This window comes from Camelina sativa, chromosome 7 (genome assembly GCF_000633955.1).
Source record: "Camelina sativa cultivar DH55 chromosome 7, Cs, whole genome shotgun sequence".
Lineage (NCBI taxonomy): Eukaryota > Viridiplantae > Streptophyta > Magnoliopsida > Brassicales > Brassicaceae > Camelina > Camelina sativa.
The window spans coordinates 22247645-22262862 of NC_025691.1; the positions used below are offsets into that span (position 1 = coordinate 22247645).

The window sequence follows — 15218 nt, forward strand, 5'->3', positions numbered from 1 at the left end:
TGTGAATTGTCACACTCTCCGGCGACATAAAAACTTGGTTTCCGGTGGTGAGCATCCATCTTTTTATTTTCGTTTCTTTTTTACTTTCAAGCTTTGATTTCGTTGCTTTCTTTAATTCTGTTCTGTATTCGGAATTCGATGGAATTTACTGAAATTTTCAATTGGTTTTTATTGAGAATGCGAAAGTCTCTGTTTTTCAATTGTGGAAACTTGTGAAATTCTTTGGAATTTGAAGATGGGGTAGTGTAAATTGTTAGTCTTTTTGATTTTGTATACTTAGTGTTATCTTTTCTTCTTCAAAGGCCTAACCTTTGTTTGATGATAGATAGTTTTGGACTACACATTCTGGATTATATTTCTGATCTCTGTGATAGATTGGTTTCTTTACTTTTGGTCAAGTTATACATAGGACTCCAGCATCATTTGGTGGATTTACTTTGAAGAATGTATTTAGTATTTTTCAATTTATTTGCTTTCTCCAATTTGGTGATTTCAGATTGTGTGTTTGAAGTTGGATTTGCGATGGGAACTGCAGTTGGAACTGTTGAGGACTGCAGAGAGATGTTTGAAGGCAGTGCTCAGACAAGTGTCACACCATCTTCTCCAACAAATCAGATTGGAAATCCTGTTGCCTACAAGCTTGTTCGGGTACGGCTATCAATAGTGTACTTTTTCTAAGACGTCCAAGTTATAACAAGCGAAATGATAATTCTAGGAGGGTTTTGCTTTTCCTGGAATTGAAGAATATATCTACTATGACTAGGTATTAGCCTTTCAAAATCTTATGTTTGGTGGTTTATGCAAATGATTAGGTTTCAGGAGATGGAAGACTTGTTCCTGCAACCGATGAAGAAATTTTGGAGGTTAATGAAACGGATATGCTTATTGCATCAGATGCTTGTCAGACTGTAGGCTACCTTGCAACCGATGAAGAAAATTTGGAGGTCAATGAGACAAATATACATATTGCATCAGATGCTTGTCAGACTGTAGGCTACCTTCCAACCGATGAAGAAAATTTGGAGGTCAATGAGACAGATATGCATATTGCATCAGATGCTTGTCAGACTGTAGGCTACCTTCCAGCTGAAGGGATACCTTCTCGGTTGTCCCATATTGAAAGTTCAGAAGGTTTGGCTCCCATAAATCTTTATATGTTGAACGTCTCTTGCTTAAAAGCCTAATTATGCTCGTGAAGGCATTGCATATACAAATGCACTACGCCTATAGTTATAGATAGTGGTTATCCTAGATGCAAATCAGGAGGAGAGCCAAAGTTAAGGGTTTCTTAATCAAACCATAAATCTGTATCAATCCATTTCACATTCATACCGATTTCTATTATCGATATATGCCCAAATATGCTTATCTCTCTGTGGTTTCTCCATCTGGTGTCCCATATTCTGTTATTGTTACAAATTGGTGACCTTATATCTTATTCTTTCAGCTATAAATTCAGGTTTATTGCAGTCTGATAATGTGCGACCATATACAGACCAGGTTAGTCCTATTTCACGAATGTTGAAAATAGAATTTGAATTTCTGACAAACTATCATTCCTACATGTAGATTTTTTTAAATGTTTTAATGTTAAAGTTTTCGTAAAAACTCTATCGCAGACCAGATGGCCTAACTCCTAAGATTTTATTCCTTCTTTGAGATTTTTGCAGTATTATGAGGAGATGTTGCAAAAGGTCGAACAAGAAGAGAGGCTAGGCAATGTACATGGATCTCAGGTGCCTTCTACTCCTCCAGATGCCAACATCCAGTTTTCTAATGAAGAAAAGTTTATTAAGGAGGATCAAGCCCACTATGAAGCTTTGCTGCAAGAACCCATTTCTTTTTCATCGAATGTTCAGAATGAATGCAATATGAATCAGTCTGATATGATTGAACCATACTCAAACGCAGCAGCTAGTCCCAAAGAAACTGCATTGTCTGAAGCTGCTCAAAAACCTGATTTTTCTAGAGTTAGAGGCGAGATCTGCTTGGATGATTTACCAATTAAAGCACTTCAAGAAACATTCAGGGCAACGTTTGGCCGTGAGACAACCGTTAAGGACAAGACATGGCTCAAAAGGAGGATTGCAATGGGACTTGTTAAATCTTGTGATGTACCAGCAACTAACCTGACAATAAAAGATAACAAGTTAATTGGAAAGCAAGAGAAGTCCAATGTTATAACTAATGTCGTTAGCAAGGATATGGGTGATGATGTAAGAGCTACTAAACCGAAAGATGCGCCATCGAGTACTGATCATGTGAATGCTACTGACCACTATTACGCTAGTGAGGATTATTCCAGTGAACAGAGGGATGCAAAGCGAGTGAGGAAGCCTACAAGAAGATACATTGAAGAACTATCGGAAACAGATGAAAAACAGCAAAATGACAAGCCAATGATTCCTTCAAAGGATCAGAGGTCATCCGAAAAACCTGAGGTCAGGTCTATCAGCGTCTCCTCAGGGAAGAGAGTTGCTGTCACCAGGACGGTATCCCTTGCTGGATCTGAAATGAAGGTTCCTTATGTTTCTCATGTCCAAAGAAGCCGTCCAAGAGAGAACATCATGGCTCTTATGGTATGTCCCTTTGTTGCATTACACAATCTCATGCTTTTCTTTGAACTTCCAATGATTTGGCCCTATCATATCTTGCTCTTTCCACGTGCCAAATTCTATTTTAAGAAGCATAGATGGAAAATATAATAAAATGAGTGATCTACTTCTGTACCATTATTTTGCTTTGTTGTTAAATCGGAATGTTATATTTTTTTCTGGTCAACAAGTCGGAATGTAATTAAGGATAATGCAACATTGTGTAGGATTATCATTCCAGTTGTTTGGAAGATAGAGCTAGTCCAGCAGAGAGTAACTTCAGTTTGACCCCATCTCAGTTAAACAATGAGGTTGTGAAGCGAGATTTGGTGGTAGAGTCTACTTCTCGACCAGTCCAAAGAGAAGTAAGACTTATCTTTTGTTTTGGTTCTATCCATCGAAATATCTTGTAAATTTCCTCATCCTCANAAGGTTCCTTATGTTTCTCATGTCCAAAGAAGCCGTCCAAGAGAGAACATCATGGCTCTTATGGTATGTCCCTTTGTTGCATTACACAATCTCATGCTTTTCTTTGAACTTCCAATGATTTGGCCCTATCATATCTTGCTCTTTCCACGTGCCAAATTCTATTTTAAGAAGCATAGATGGAAAATATAATAAAATGAGTGATCTACTTCTGTACCATTATTTTGCTTTGTTGTTAAATCGGAATGTTATATTTTTTTCTGGTCAACAAGTCGGAATGTAATTAAGGATAATGCAACATTGTGTAGGATTATCATTCCAGTTGTTTGGAAGATAGAGCTAGTCCAGCAGAGAGTAACTTCAGTTTGACCCCATCTCAGTTAAACAATGAGGTTGTGAAGCGAGATTTGGTGGTAGAGTCTACTTCTCGACCAGTCCAAAGAGAAGTAAGACTTATCTTTTGTTTTGGTTCTATCCATCGAAATATCTTGTAAATTTCCTCATCCTCATTTCCTAGTTTGCAGATATTAGAGATGGCCTCGGATGATATTTCATTTACCCCCTACCTGTTATTTAGATAAATTTGGCGTTCCAGATATGACACAGTTTCTCGTTGCATTCTTGGTTTGCAAATGCAGTTTGCTACAAGTGACAAGAACAACGAAGAGCATATTCTCAGTGTGGTTGATCAAGACATGGAGCCAGAGCACATAGACTCCTCTGGAAATAGCTCGGATGACATGGGCCTGCCAATCACGCAAGGTGGTGCACTTAGAAGGAAACACCATCGAGCTTGGACTCTGTCTGAGGTTACAAACCTAGTGGAGGGTGTATCAAAGTATGGAGCTGGAAAGTGGTCTGAGATCAAAAAGCATTCCTTTTCATCACATTCATATCGTACGTCTGTAGATCTCAAGGTAACCCAACTAATTATCCCTCTTTGCATGTCCTATCAATTTAAGCTTTGGATTAACCATCTTGTTGTTTTGTAGGACAAATGGCGAAATCTTCTGAAAGCAAGCTTTGCTCAGAGTCCTTCAAACAGCATGGTACCTCTCTCTATGTCTCTCTCTCTCTCTATCCCTTTAGCTTGTAACTGCAGTTTCCTTTGCCGAGAACCTGGATGTGCTTAGTTGTGAATATACTACTGTGTTTACAGGGAAGTCTCAAGAAACATGGGTCGATGCACATTCCTGTGCAGATTCTGTCACGGGTAAGGGAACTTGCGGAGAAGCAATCTCTGGTTCCCCGGTAAGCAAGATTGGTGGATACAGTAACAGAAGGGAAGGGAAACAAGATCCGACTTCTTTGTAGTTGAGTTTTTTTTTCCTTTTTTTTTGTAAGATAGCAAAGTAAGGAGACGAGACGATAACAGTTTCTGTAGACTTGTAACTTTTGAAGCAAGCTTTGTGGGTTATATATATGAGGAAAGTACTTTTAAGTAGTCTCTGAGTCTTCTTGAATTGGTATGAATGGTTTCTCTATAATATAAATAATATCCATGGAAGATTGGAAGTGAAGTCATGATGATCAAATGCCAACTCTGCGTTTGACTCGGACTTGATTGGGCCTTTTTGTATTCGATCCATTATTTCTTGGAGATGGTTCTCGACCCAGACTTGTATGTATCTTTCTCGCTTTCTCTAGAACCATCTTTCGATCGCCATCCACTCATCAAAATTCCTCCCTTTTCATTCAAAAGCTTCGATCTTTTATGTTGTTTGTCACTAAAATTGCCAACACATAGCTCTGTTCTGTTACTGCCGAGAATCATATGTAAAGGCTAAGTTGTATAACTTCGTATTTGTAATCTGCATGTCGTAGTTTGATCGGTAGCCAAAGAGGTGAGCTTTCGTTTGCTGGATATGTTACTTCTTTTAGACTTGGTTGATTAAAAGCTTTGTTCTTTCTATTGGAAGTTCTTTAGATGACGCATCTCGTGTTGCCCCACTTTAAAGTTTTTGTCTTTTTGAGTTAATAATGTTTAATTGGTGATTTTATGATTTTATTTTAAATTATCTGTCTGATTATTGTTGGTTTTTTCCAATAATGCTGAAACAAGTGAAGATACCTCAATCCTTACATATCTCTAGCCATTTGTAGCAGTAAATTCTGAAAAAAAAATGGGAATCGTCGAAAGGATTAAAGAGATTGAAGCCGAGATGGCTCGGACACAGAAGAATAAAGCTACAGGTTTCTCTTTACATAATAGAATGTGTAAAATAGAGATGAGATTCATCATTGATTTTTCTGCAAAGAAAGCAGAAGAAATGAAAATATTGTCACATATGATGGACAGAGTATCATCTTGGTCAGCTCAAGGCAAAGATTGCAAAGCTCAGAACACAGCTGTTAGAGCCACCAAAAGTAAGGCAACTTTTTATGAAGAATTTTTCAACCACTACTGTCTGTGCGTATAACGTTTGGATCCTGTTACTAGGCTTGTCTCGGATGTCTATAGCTATAGAGTGTACAAACTTCTGCTCGTTATAGCTGGAGCAGAGTTCAGATTCTATATTCAGTCTTCATTTCTGATTTTGGTTTGTAAAATATCTTCCAAATCTACTTAATAGGGTTCTAGTGGAGGTGGGGATGGTTTTGAAGTTACAAAGTATGGCCATGGACGTGTTGCACTTATAGGATTTCCAAGGTCTAATCTTAAACTCACATAGCCATGTTTATGTGTTTGTTTCAACTTTGGAGTCTCTCACTTAGGTAGCCAAATTTGGGTTTGTGGCTGTGATTTGCAGTGTTGGAAAGTCCACGCTTTTGACAATGTTAACGGGGACACATTCGGAAGCAGCCTCATATGAGTTTACAACGCTTACATGCATTCCTGGAGTCATTCACTATAATGACACCAAAATCCAGTTGCTTGATCTCCCTGGGATTATTGAAGGTGCTTCAGAAGGAAAAGGACGAGGGAGACAGGTTCAAATCCTTATCGGTTTTCCACCATATTAAGGAATGTTATGAAATAAACGTAAATTGAAACTGTTTGTTTCTCAGGTTATTGCTGTTGCAAAGTCTTCAGACCTTGTGTTGATGGTTCTCGATGCCTCAAAAGTAAGAGATATGGTTTGAATGAATATGCAAGTTATTTGATTGTTCTGTCTTTTTTTCGCTTTTGCCATTTTGTCTCACTATTTCTTCTTCCAAAATCGTTGTAGAGTGAAGGTCACAGGCAAATACTGACCAAGGAACTTGAAGCAGTGGGTCTGCGTCTAAACAAAAGACCTCCACAGGTAAAACTTATCTTTATCAGTGACCTCCCTTTCTATTTTCTTAGCAAAACTCTTAATTCTCTTTCCCTTCATCTTCTTATTCTTGATTTTATTTCATAACAACCCAAAATATGTACCAGCTTGATGTGCTACCATTTTTTGGTGTTTTACTTTCACTGTTTTAATAGATATACTTTAAGAAGAAGAAGACCGGGGGAATTTCTTTCAACACCACAGCACCCTTAACGCGCATTGATGAGAAGCTCTGTTATCAAATTCTGCATGAATACAAGATTCACAATGCTGAGGTATTTATAAGTCCACCTTTAATCTTGTTTTCAAATCAGCCTCGGACAATAACTATTCCTAGCCTCTCTTGTCCGCAAGTTAGGAGTAGAACTATATAACTTAAACTCTTGTTGCTTTATTGAGAGATTTCTAATGAGTTAAGTAAGGAATATTGCAGGTTCTATTTCGTGAGGATGCTACTGTGGATGACTTTATTGATGTTATTGAAGGCAACCGCAAATACATCAAGTGTGTATATGTCTACAACAAAATAGATGTTGTTGGAATCGATGACGTTGATAGGCTAGCACGGCAGCCAAATTCTATTGTTATTAGCTGCAATCTAAAGGCAAGTTCTAGCAAGTAGAACTGTTCTATTACATCGGCAAGAGTAGTGTCTAAAAGAAAAATCCGATACAGTGTAGTCCTAGGCTTCTAGCTTCATCATAATGGCCTGTATACTCTGAAACCTGTGTATATCTATACTCGAACACACTGGTCTAATGGTAATGATGGTGTTGCTTGAAACAGCTAAACTTAGACAGACTACTTGCAAGAATGTGGGACGAAATGGGACTTGTGAGAGTTTACTCAAAGCCTCAAAGCCAGCAACCAGATTTCGATGAACCCTTTGTCCTCTCAGCTGTAAGAATTATATCCTCGGCACTTGTCGTGTGGATTTTCAGGCTTATTTTGTATAGATAAGAATTTGATTACCTTGTGTTACTTCACAGGATAGAGGTGGTTGCACAGTTGAAGATTTTTGTAACCACGTCCACAGAACTCTGGTGAAGGATATGAAGTATGCACTGGTTTGGGGCACAAGCGCGAGGCACTACCCTCAACACTGCGGTCTTTCTCATCATCTTGAGGATGAAGATGTTGTTCAAATAGTCAAGAAAAAGGTACACAAGCCTAAACTTTATTCTGATCTTTGCCTCATGATGAGAATGCTGCGTCAAATGTTGATGCTTGTCGAGTTTTCAGGTGAGAGAAGAAGGCGGAAGAGGACGGTTCAAGTCACACTCAAACACGCCTGCTAGAATTGCAGACCGAGAGAAGAAAGCTCCACTTAAGCAATAAGGCAGTTTATCATCCTGAATGATTTAAATGATTTAAGTATAACAGAATTCATATGTATCTTGGAGAATATATGGAAAGTGTTGGTTGTTAGTCACCATTTCTTATGTAATCTATGTTACTAGTCTTAAATGCCTTTCATGTCTAAAGGTGAGCCTTGGTCTTGGTTTCATATTGACAAGAACTAAGAACAGATTGTTTCAGAAAAATTACAAGTAAACCATACATGATCCAAGTGGCCAAACAACGACATTCGTAGTCAAGAAACTAAATCCTTAGCATTCATAAGTAAAAAAGATAAACAGAACTTGCTTCTGTATCTATATTCCGTGTATGTTTCCTGGGACCAACAAGCTGTTGAACTGATTGAAGGCATGATTGATGTTTACTTGTTTAGCCTCTCTGGCTCTTTGCCCACATGTGTCTTCCTGTTACTTGAGCCGGTGGGTATAAATCAGTCCACTGGTTGCTCAATGGATCTGAACCAGCACTACGCCTTACATTTACATCTCCGTTGTAAGACATTGACTGTTTCTTCTCAAACGGTGTTTTAGAACAAGAGGACGACGACCCTGATCGTCTCTGCTTAGCTTTGATAGATTGTGTCAGGTTCATGTAGCTCGGCTTTCTGTAGTACCCTCCTTCTTCAAGGAAACTTCCCGAGAAGGGAACTGGAGATTGAGATGTCGACGAAGACTCAGAACTCGTGGCTGATGATGACATTGGAGGTGGTCTAGCTGAAACTCTGGTTGTTAGATTGTTCTTCCTGACCTGAACTGTGTCATGTTCAGATACACTGCTCTCGCTTTTCCTTGCATTCTCTGATGAGTTTGTTGTAGGCCCTTCCATCAACCGACCTTCCCATGGCCTGTCTGCAACCCATCGGTCAAGCCAATTCCAACCTGGACTGCTCTTGCATGATCCGTTATTCTTTTTAACACTCCCTTGTTTGTTCACCTTTGCGTTTGGACTTGGACACGTCCTCGGCTATCAAAATTTAAGAAACTCAATAAACACAAATGGCTCTGAGAGATTAAATTCTCAAAATGTGATCAACCTTTGAAACCATTACCTGGTGTGTCAAGGCATATACCATAGCTCTCTCCCTCTTGATTGCTCCTTCTTGTCTCATTTGTAGCTTCGTCCTCACTTCATTTATACTTCCCGGGCTATCACACCAACCCTTCTGAACAATACATCATTGCAAAGTATATACATTTAGTCTCTCCTACGAGTCCCGTTTTATCTCAGAAATTTCATATCTGATAAAGCATTACCTCAGCTTGCTTTGCAGGATCATCATTTCGTTGATCAGATGGCTTCTGCGACTCCTGTCCATCTGAAGGCCCCCTGTTGCAATGAGCTCGTACACGAGCTTGGACTCGAACAAGAGCTTGCATACACCTTAGTGTCACATCTGCTTGTTTCCGTACTTGCCTACCACGGAATATTGCCTGAATCCTCACCACAGCCTTCAAAGCTCTCAGCGCTTGTCTTGCCTGTAAAACGCATCAATAAAAAACATTGACCACAAAAGCTTAAGAGAAGAAAACAAAATAGCTGCTCAAATGAATTAACTTAGTTTAAGGATCCATTTAAGTGTTGATGGTTGATTAAAGTTTCTAACTTTGTAAAAAGAACTGCTAACTTAGTTTTAAGGATCCATTAAGTATTTATGGTTGATCCTTTAGTGCTCCTATGTTCCAGATACAAAGCATATCTCTCAATCAAAGTGCTAAAACCAATGAGAAGAGATCACTAAACCAAAGAGCTGGTAATAGTACCAAGAAAGCTCGGAAGGAAGCCTGAATCCGTGTGGCAGCCCATTCTCGTTTGACAAGAAAGAAATCTTTCGGTGGAGCTCTGATCACAGCAGCGACAGCCGCCGTGAAAGACTCGTCAGCAGAGAAAGACGGCGGATCTGAGCCCAGCGAAGGAGTCCCGTNCATTTAGTCTCTCCTACGAGTCCCGTTTTATCTCAGAAATTTCATATCTGATAAAGCATTACCTCAGCTTGCTTTGCAGGATCATCATTTCGTTGATCAGATGGCTTCTGCGACTCCTGTCCATCTGAAGGCCCCCTGTTGCAATGAGCTCGTACACGAGCTTGGACTCGAACAAGAGCTTGCATACACCTTAGTGTCACATCTGCTTGTTTCCGTACTTGCCTACCACGGAATATTGCCTGAATCCTCACCACAGCCTTCAAAGCTCTCAGCGCTTGTCTTGCCTGTAAAACGCATCAATAAAAAACATTGACCACAAAAGCTTAAGAGAAGAAAACAAAATAGCTGCTCAAATGAATTAACTTAGTTTAAGGATCCATTTAAGTGTTGATGGTTGAATAAAGTTTCTAACTTTGTAAAAAGAACTGCTAACTTAGTTTTAAGTATTTATGGTTGATCCTTTAGTGCTCCTATGTTCCAGATACAATCATATCTCTCAAATCAAAGTGCTAAAAGCAATGAGAAGAGATCACTAAACCAAAGGAGATTTAAGCAAAGAGCTGGTAATAGTACCAAGAAAGCTCGGAAGGAAGCCTGAATCCGTGTGGCAGCCCATTCTCGTTTGACAAGAAAGAAATCTTTCGGTGGAGCTCTGATGACAGCAGCAACAGCCGCCGTGAAAGACTCGTCAGCAGAGAAAGACGGCGGATCTGAGCCCAGCGAAGGAGTCCCGTAGCTACCACCACGGCTTTTGAAACCCTTTGAGGAAGAAAGTAAGCTTTCTGATGAAGTCCTCCACAGTTTCCATTTCTTCTTACTGTTCTTATCCTGTAGGGAGTAACAAAAAGAATCAGTTACTGAGAGATGAAAACAGAGATCATCGAGTGAAAACAGAGATGAAAACAGAGAGCTTTGTTTTCGAGATTTACTTGATCATCATCAGTGATGGGTTTCTTGTTAGTAATCAGAGACTTAATCCAATTCCCAGAGCCACCCATTTGCTCAAATTTCGAAACTTTTCTTCTTCCAAATCAAAATATGTAATAAAGTTGAAGACTTTCACAGGTTTTGGAATCAGATCCGGCGGAGAAAGGTCGATTACAGAATATATCTGTTACAAAAATCTCGAGACAGAGAGAAAAGAAGAAGAAGAGAGAGAGAGAGAGAGAGAGAGAGAGAGAGAGAGAGAGAGAGAAAGTTTCTGGGATTTTTGGTGGCCTGAAGAGTGAAGGAGACAAAAAAAAAGTTTGCAGTTGTTAAAAGAAGAGATTTGAATTTTGAAAAATTTTGGGCTAAGGAATGCAAAAAAAAAAAAAAAACGGTAACATTGATATCTCGCTTTCGTCGTCATAAATATAATACGACTCGTAACATTGGAAAAATAAATAATTTATAATTTATATGTCTCTCATGCCTCGCGTGATAATAATCTTCCTTTATTTGCGTTAGGTACATATACATAAACATATTTATGAAACGACCACTTCACTTCTTGTTTCTTAGTTTTTTCACTCCCTAACTCTTTCTAAGCAATAAAAACAAAAACAGAACAAACTGTAGCAGTGAGTATTATTGTCTTACAGACTCCATTATATCTATTGTGCTGCTACTCACAAAAGATACTAGTTTTTAGTACATGAGTGACATCTCTATTTCAGAGAATTCTGGATATCAATCACGAAACGGTACTTGACGTCCTTCTTCACAACTCTTTCAAGAGCTTCATTTATCTTTTGAATTGGAATCACCTCTATGTTTGGATAAATCTTATGAGCTGCGCAGAAATCTAACATTTCCTGAGTTATTTTGGTACCTCCTGTTAAACTTCCCGCGAGCATTCTCATACCTGTCCAAAACAACATCTTTTGGTTTCAGCATTCAAAAGAGTGTGTAACCAAAAAAAATGGAGATTATAAGACTTTTTTTATAAGAAAACATACCAAGATTGAGATTGGCAGGACTGATTTTAATCTCACTTGGGAAACCAACCAGGACATAGGTTCCAGCAATCTTCAAGAGAGACATGTAAGGATCAAACGCGTGATCACCAGATGCTGTATCAATGATAAAGTCTAGAGATTTCTCTAGACCCTGCAAGTAAATAATCAAAGTTAAGTGTTTGGTTTCATTCCTAATGATCCACAAGAATTTTTTAAAAACTTCTCTTTCTACCTTCATCTGGTCATGGTCAGAGGAGATAACGAAATTGGTAGCTCCCAACAGATTCAAAGCTTCTTCCTTCTTGGAAATGCTGGTGCTAAAAACCGTCACATTAAGTCCAAAAGCCTTGCCAAACTTAACTGCCATGTGGCCAAGACCACCTAGCCCGATCACCCCAAGAGATTTACCAGGTTGATTCATATGGTGACGCATCATAGGCGCATAAACCGTGATTCCAGCACAGAGTAATGGTGCAGCTGATTCCAGGGGATAGTCTACAGGTATCTTGTAACAGTACCTATTGTATTCAATATATCAAACACAAGCAAACTAGTACTGAGAAATCATTTGCTCCCTAACTAAACTAACAAGGCATTCACAAGTTTCAGAAATATGAAATGGCAAGAAAAAAAAAAAAAAAGCTGATCTTAACCTCTCATGAACAACAATGTGACTGGAGTAGCCTCCTTTAGTAACAGAGCCGTCATGATCAATACCATTGAAAGTAAAAACTTGCCCTTTAGCACAACTAACTTCTTGTCCTTCGTTACAATACTCACACTCCCTGCAGGAGTTAACATAGGTTCCAACACCAACATGGTCTCCAACTTTGAACCCATGAACATTAGACCCAACCTTAGTCACTATCCCAGCAATCTCATGCCTTGCAAAAGAAAAAAGAAAAAAAACCAAAATGAATATCATCAATTCAACTAAGTAAGATGCAATAAATGATGTAAAGTTTGGATTTTTAAAACATACCCAGGAACCAAAGGGTACTTAGAGTCTCCATGTTTGTTCCTAGTCCATATAACATCAGCGTAACACACACCACAATGTGTGATTTTGAGTGAAACATCGTCATTAGCAACAGACCTGGATCATACACATTGTGTGTCAAAATCAAACAAAGAAAAAAATTGCTTGAAATGAGTTGGAAAAAAAGGATCATCACTAAATCAAGAATCTCACCTGCGAGTGATTGTGTGAGGAGAAAGAAGACCAGATGGATCTCTTGCAGCCCAACACATACACTCGTTTTCCCCACTCTCTGAAGAACTCATTGTGTAATTTCTCAATTCTTTCTATTGTTTTTTTACCTATAAAATCAAGAATCGTTTATAATCTTAAAATAAAGAAACAAAACTGCACAGACGAATTCAATAGCGTTGAGAGAGTATGCATACACCCAGGATCAGGAAAGAGGAGTGGCGTCTTCTTCTTTGCTGCCTTCCTATTTTATCAAAAGACAGACAGGTAAAGTAGTGATTCGTGTTGATCTGTAAATTATACATCTGGTGTCATATAGGCTGCTGGTTTTGATTATTGTCTCACTTACAAACAAAAAAGCCCATTATTATGCCCAACAAAATACCCATTTTTCTATGTCCACGCACTTGAATTTGATATTCCTATTTTAAAATCGATTAAAATTCTTGATTGTTTTTTTTCCATTTAAATCGATTAAAATCCAGCAATTTTAAGCTGGATTTAAGTTTAAAAGTGTGTGTTAAATTAAAATTAAGATTTGTTCAAAAAAAATAAAAAATAAGAAAGTAATCTATAATACGAAAGATTGTCAACTCTCTCCATTTGAATGACACATCAGCAGTGGAGAGAGTGCCACATGTCTATACTCATTAAAAACAAACACACTCAAACTTAGAAGAATATGAAATATATTTCATGTTTTTTATTATTTTTTATATCACAAACAATTTCAATATTTACGTTAAAAAATTAGAGAGGCCTATAACATATCTTAAGAAACTAGATGGATCACCAAAAGATAAAAGAGCATCGGAAGTGAATCAAAGTGTCATTTCTTCCTCTTCGCATAAACCATGAATGTATGGGTATATGGTTTAGGCGTTACAATTTTGTCAATAGTTTGAAAAGTTGCAGCATTGATAGAGATATTGGTTAATACTGTAGAGAAATTCATGAAAATTTGTCCCAAAAAAATATATATATAAAGAAGATTGGGGTTTTGTTCACTAGCAAATGGAAGATAGTTGAATAAAACTGTATAATGTTGGTTTAGAAAAATATAGAGATAAAGAGGAACATAGTTGAATAAATTCATGACTGTTAGTTTTCATATTCTAATATTTAGAAGTTGTCAAAAATAAAACTGAATGAAATTCTTATTAAAAAACAAATTCTATAGTTATATTCAAGAAATTGAATAGCTAACATGAAAGAAAGATGTATATCTTAATTATATTTATTAAAGAGTTACCCACACTACATTTTTTGATAAAAGTAAATGTTAGTATAGTATTTAATTGAGAAACTTTAGTATGAATATATCTAAATACTTAAGCTTTTTTTTGAATGAATGTAAAATTTATTCAACCAAAAAACTCTTTGTTACAAAATATGCATCTTTAGATCAAGTTTTCATTTAAAATATTTTCTTTTGCAGTTTTAGATAAGAATTATAAAATGTTTAAATCTCTCAAAACAAAGTTGTTCATGCATGTATCTAATAATTCAATTACAAAATGAGAAAACATATGTAAAGTATTAAAGCAATAAACCTCAAATTATATATTTTCAAGATTTCCACAGTTAAAAAAAACAAAGATAAACTCTACATAAAAAATAAATTAGTAGCAAAATTATTTAAAAAGTGGTAAGCCATATGTCCGCACATAGCGCGGGTATTCATTTAGTCCCCTATATAATAAAACGGAAGTACACAACATTGTTTTGTAGACTATATAATTTTAATAAATTGATTACAAATAAATTATAGATTAAGTTTTATATTATTTGTATAGTCTGAATTTATTGTTTCCAAAAATCTTAAAGAGAATATTCTAAAAAATCATTTGATATCATCTAACTTACCATATTAATTTTATTTATTAAATTATTATTCAAATAAAATCCTTTGATATCTAACTTAACATACTAATTTGTTAATTATTATTATACTTCACTTCTCATTTTTATATATGAGTCTATTTTGTGAAACAATAAATTCTCATAGTATTTATTATAATTAAAAAATAGTTTTATTTCCGGATATACCATAAGTTGAATTTTTAAAAACAAATATAAATGATTCAATCTATAAAATATTCAATTTTTATTAATATTATTCTTTAAAAATAATATCTATTGAATTAAAAAATTTACTGAGTCACGGGTCAAAATTTGAATATTTAAATTCAATTTCATACTTTTTTGTTGAATTTTATAATTTTATATAATATAATAAACTTTAAATAATTTATTTTGAAATATTTTTAAAATATTAAAACTTGATATTAAAGTTAGAAACTATAAACACTCTAAATTGGTTTATTATAGCAATGTCAATAATATGTCACTATAATATGAAAGAATTTTAAAAAAACCAAGTATATTAAAATAAAAAGTATAACAATATATTAAATTACTCATAATATAATAACTTGCTTTTTAAAAACTAAATTCACAGAATTATGTCTTATAATGACATTCAAGTCATGGGGTAGAATATACATTGT

At 36.4% G+C, this 15218-nt stretch overlaps 4 protein-coding genes across 7 annotated transcripts in view; 2 read left to right on the top strand and 2 right to left on the bottom strand.

Moving 5' to 3' along the window:
• LOC104701948 overlaps positions 1–4464 on the top strand; it is a 5143-nt gene extending 679 nt beyond the window's left edge. Inside the window, exons 2-10 of one of the 4 annotated variants that reach the window (XM_010417720.2) lie at positions 497–648; positions 813–1131; positions 1448–1500; positions 1671–2519; positions 3027–3086; positions 3329–3466; positions 3659–3937; positions 4013–4069; positions 4180–4464. In XM_010417720.2, coding sequence (XP_010416022.1) covers positions 497–648; positions 813–1131; positions 1448–1500; positions 1671–2519; positions 3027–3086; positions 3329–3466; positions 3659–3937; positions 4013–4069; positions 4180–4275 — 2003 coding nt within the window. In that variant the 3' untranslated portion in view covers positions 4276–4464. Of the gene's footprint in view, positions 1–6; positions 48–496; positions 649–812; positions 1132–1447; positions 1501–1670; positions 2580–2821; positions 2960–3026; positions 3087–3328; positions 3467–3658; positions 3938–4012; positions 4070–4179 lie in introns of those variants that run through there. The other 3 variants (XM_010417722.1, XM_010417721.2, XM_010417718.2) reach the window with 3 other exon arrangements.
• Positions 4754–7712, top strand: LOC104701950 (developmentally-regulated G-protein 2). The gene is made up of 12 exons (XM_010417726.2): positions 4754–4864; positions 5127–5213; positions 5320–5387; positions 5594–5670; positions 5771–5951; positions 6030–6086; positions 6191–6265; positions 6433–6552; positions 6711–6881; positions 7064–7177; positions 7267–7437; positions 7520–7712. Exons 2-12 carry the CDS (start codon positions 5144–5146, stop codon positions 7613–7615), a joined length of 1200 nt encoding a protein of 399 aa, XP_010416028.1. The 5' UTR covers positions 4754–4864; positions 5127–5143; the 3' UTR covers positions 7616–7712.
• Positions 7756–10764, bottom strand: LOC104701949 (protein IQ-DOMAIN 1-like). Its single transcript, XM_010417723.2, has 5 exons — positions 10488–10764; positions 10132–10386; positions 9621–9842; positions 8685–8798; positions 7756–8599 (listed from the first exon to the last, which is right to left on the bottom strand). Exons 1-5 carry the CDS (start codon positions 10554–10556, stop codon positions 8006–8008), a joined length of 1254 nt encoding a protein of 417 aa, XP_010416025.1. The 5' UTR covers positions 10557–10764; the 3' UTR covers positions 7756–8005.
• Positions 10974–13010, bottom strand: LOC104701952 (probable cinnamyl alcohol dehydrogenase 1). The gene is made up of 7 exons (XM_010417729.2): positions 12906–13010; positions 12691–12818; positions 12481–12594; positions 12152–12382; positions 11731–12016; positions 11499–11649; positions 10974–11404 (listed from the first exon to the last, which is right to left on the bottom strand). The coding sequence occupies exons 2-7, from the start codon at positions 12780–12782 to the stop codon at positions 11208–11210; spliced, it is 1071 nt and encodes a 356-aa protein (XP_010416031.1). The 5' UTR covers positions 12783–12818; positions 12906–13010; the 3' UTR covers positions 10974–11207.